This window comes from Volvox carteri (assembly GCF_000143455.1).
Source record: "Volvox carteri f. nagariensis unplaced genomic scaffold VOLCAscaffold_12, whole genome shotgun sequence".
NCBI lineage: Eukaryota > Viridiplantae > Chlorophyta > Chlorophyceae > Chlamydomonadales > Volvocaceae > Volvox > Volvox carteri.
Window position 1 is genome coordinate 1,658,364 of NW_003307555.1, and position 2,069 is coordinate 1,660,432.

General features: G+C 66.9%; 1 protein-coding gene across 1 annotated transcript in view; it reads right to left on the reverse strand.

The window, feature by feature from the left end:
* VOLCADRAFT_89425 (uncharacterized protein) overlaps window positions 1–2,069 on the reverse strand; it is a gene marked incomplete at both ends in the record, with an annotated part of 47,221 nt that overhangs the window by 10,821 nt on the left and 34,331 nt on the right. The window contains 5 exons of the mRNA XM_002949041.1: window positions 61–774; window positions 875–1,009; window positions 1,062–1,242; window positions 1,332–1,567; window positions 1,808–1,957. Of these exons, the coding sequence (XP_002949087.1) occupies window positions 61–774; window positions 875–1,009; window positions 1,062–1,242; window positions 1,332–1,567; window positions 1,808–1,957 (1,416 nt within the window). The remainder of the gene's footprint in view (window positions 1–60; window positions 775–874; window positions 1,010–1,061; window positions 1,243–1,331; window positions 1,568–1,807; window positions 1,958–2,069) is intronic.

The window sequence follows — 2,069 nt, forward strand, 5'->3', positions numbered from 1 at the left end:
CTGCCAACGCCACAACCCCCAACGCCAACTCCAACGCTGCCAAGGCAGCTGCCACCACACCCGTCATCAATGCCACGGCGCCTCCCGCAGCCGCCACACCCGCAGCCAACGCCATACCCATCACCGTCGCCGCCACCACAATTACCGCCACCGCAGCCACACCCGCCGCCAACGCCACACCCGCCAACGACAACTCCAACGCCGTCAAGGCAAATGCAACCACTCCCGTCACCGATGCCATTGCACCTGCCGCAGCCGCCACACCCGCCGCCACTGCCACACCCGCTAAGGCCGACTCCAACGCCGCCAACGCAAATGCCACCACACCCGTCAACGATGCCGCTGCACCTGCAATAGCCGCCAAGCACCCCGCCAACGCCACACCCGCCACCGTCGCCGCCACCGCAGCCACACCCGCCGCCAACACCACACCCGCCAACGCCAACTCCAACGCCGCCAGGTAAATGCCACCACACACGTCACCAATGCCACCGCACCTCCCGCAGCCGCCACACCCGCCGCCAACGCCACACCCGTCATCATCGCCGCCACCGGCACCGCCACCGTCACATCCATAGCCACCACCTCCACCGCAGCCACACCCGCCGCCAACGGCACACCCGCCAACGCCAACTCCAACGCCGCCAAGGCAAATGCAACCACTCCGGTCACCGATGCCACCGCACCTCCCGCAGCCGCCACACCCACCGCCACCGCCACACCCGCCATCGTCGCCGCCACCGTCACCGCCACCGTCGCATCCATAGCCACCACCTCCACCGCAGCCACACCCGCCGCCAACGCCACACCCGCTTACGCCAACTCCAACGCCGCCAGGTAAATGCCACCACACACGTCACCAATGCCACCGCACCTCCCGCAGCCGCCACACCCGCCGCCACCGCCACACCCGCCATCGTCGCCGCCACCGTCACCGCCACCGTCCCATCCATAGCCACCACCTCCACCGCAGCCACACCCGCCGCCAACGCCACACCCGCCAAGCCAACTCCAACGCCGCCAGGCAAATGCCACCACACACGTCACCAATGCCACCGCACCTCCCGCAGCCGCCACACCCGCCGCCAACGCCACACCCGCCACCGGCACCGGCACCGCTGCCTCCACAACCGCTACCACGGCCATCGCAGACACACCCGCCGCCAACGCCACACCTACCGACACCGCAGCGACACCTGCCGCAGCCGCCACCGCCGCCACATCCGACACAACTGCCACAACCTACGCAACCGCAACACCCGCCAACGCCCATGCCAAATCGTAAGCCAACGCATCCATCACCGGCGCCGCCACAAACGTCACCCCCGCACCGTCGCCACTCGAAGCGACATGTGGGGGATGCGGATGGATTGACAGGGGGGGAAACATGAGGGCAGCTCCGCCGGCGGCTGCATCACCAGAGGCGACGCCGCCGCCGCTGTTGCCGCATTTGCGGCACTCGAATGACAAGTGGGAAGGAAGTGACTCGAAGTGACTCGATGGACAGGTGGAGAAGAGGACGACAGCTCCGCCGGCGGCTGCATCACCAGAGGCGACGCCGCCGCCGCTGTTGCCGCATTTGCGGCACTCGAATGACAAGTGGGAAGGAAGTGACTCGAAGTGACTCGATGGACAGGTGGAGAAAGAGGACGACAGCTCCGCCGGCGGCTGCATCACCAGAGGCGACGCCGCCGCCGCTGTTGCCGCATTTGCGGCACTCGAATGACAAGTGGGAAGGAAGTGACTCGAAGTGACTCGATGGACAGGTGGAGAAAGAGGACGACAGCTCCGCCGGCGGCTGCATCACCAGAGGCGACGCCGCCGCCGCTGTTGCCGCATTTGGCTGCACTCGAATGACAAGTGGGAAGGAAGTGACTCGAAGTGACTCGATGGACAGGTGGAGAAGAGGACGACAGCTCCGCCGGCGGCTGCATCACCAGAGGCGACGCCGCCGCCGCTGTTGCCGCATTTGCGGCACTCGAATGACAAGTGGGAAGGAAGTGACTCGAAGTGACTCGATGGACAGGTGGAGAAGAGGACGGCAGCTCCGCCGGCGGCTGCATCACCAG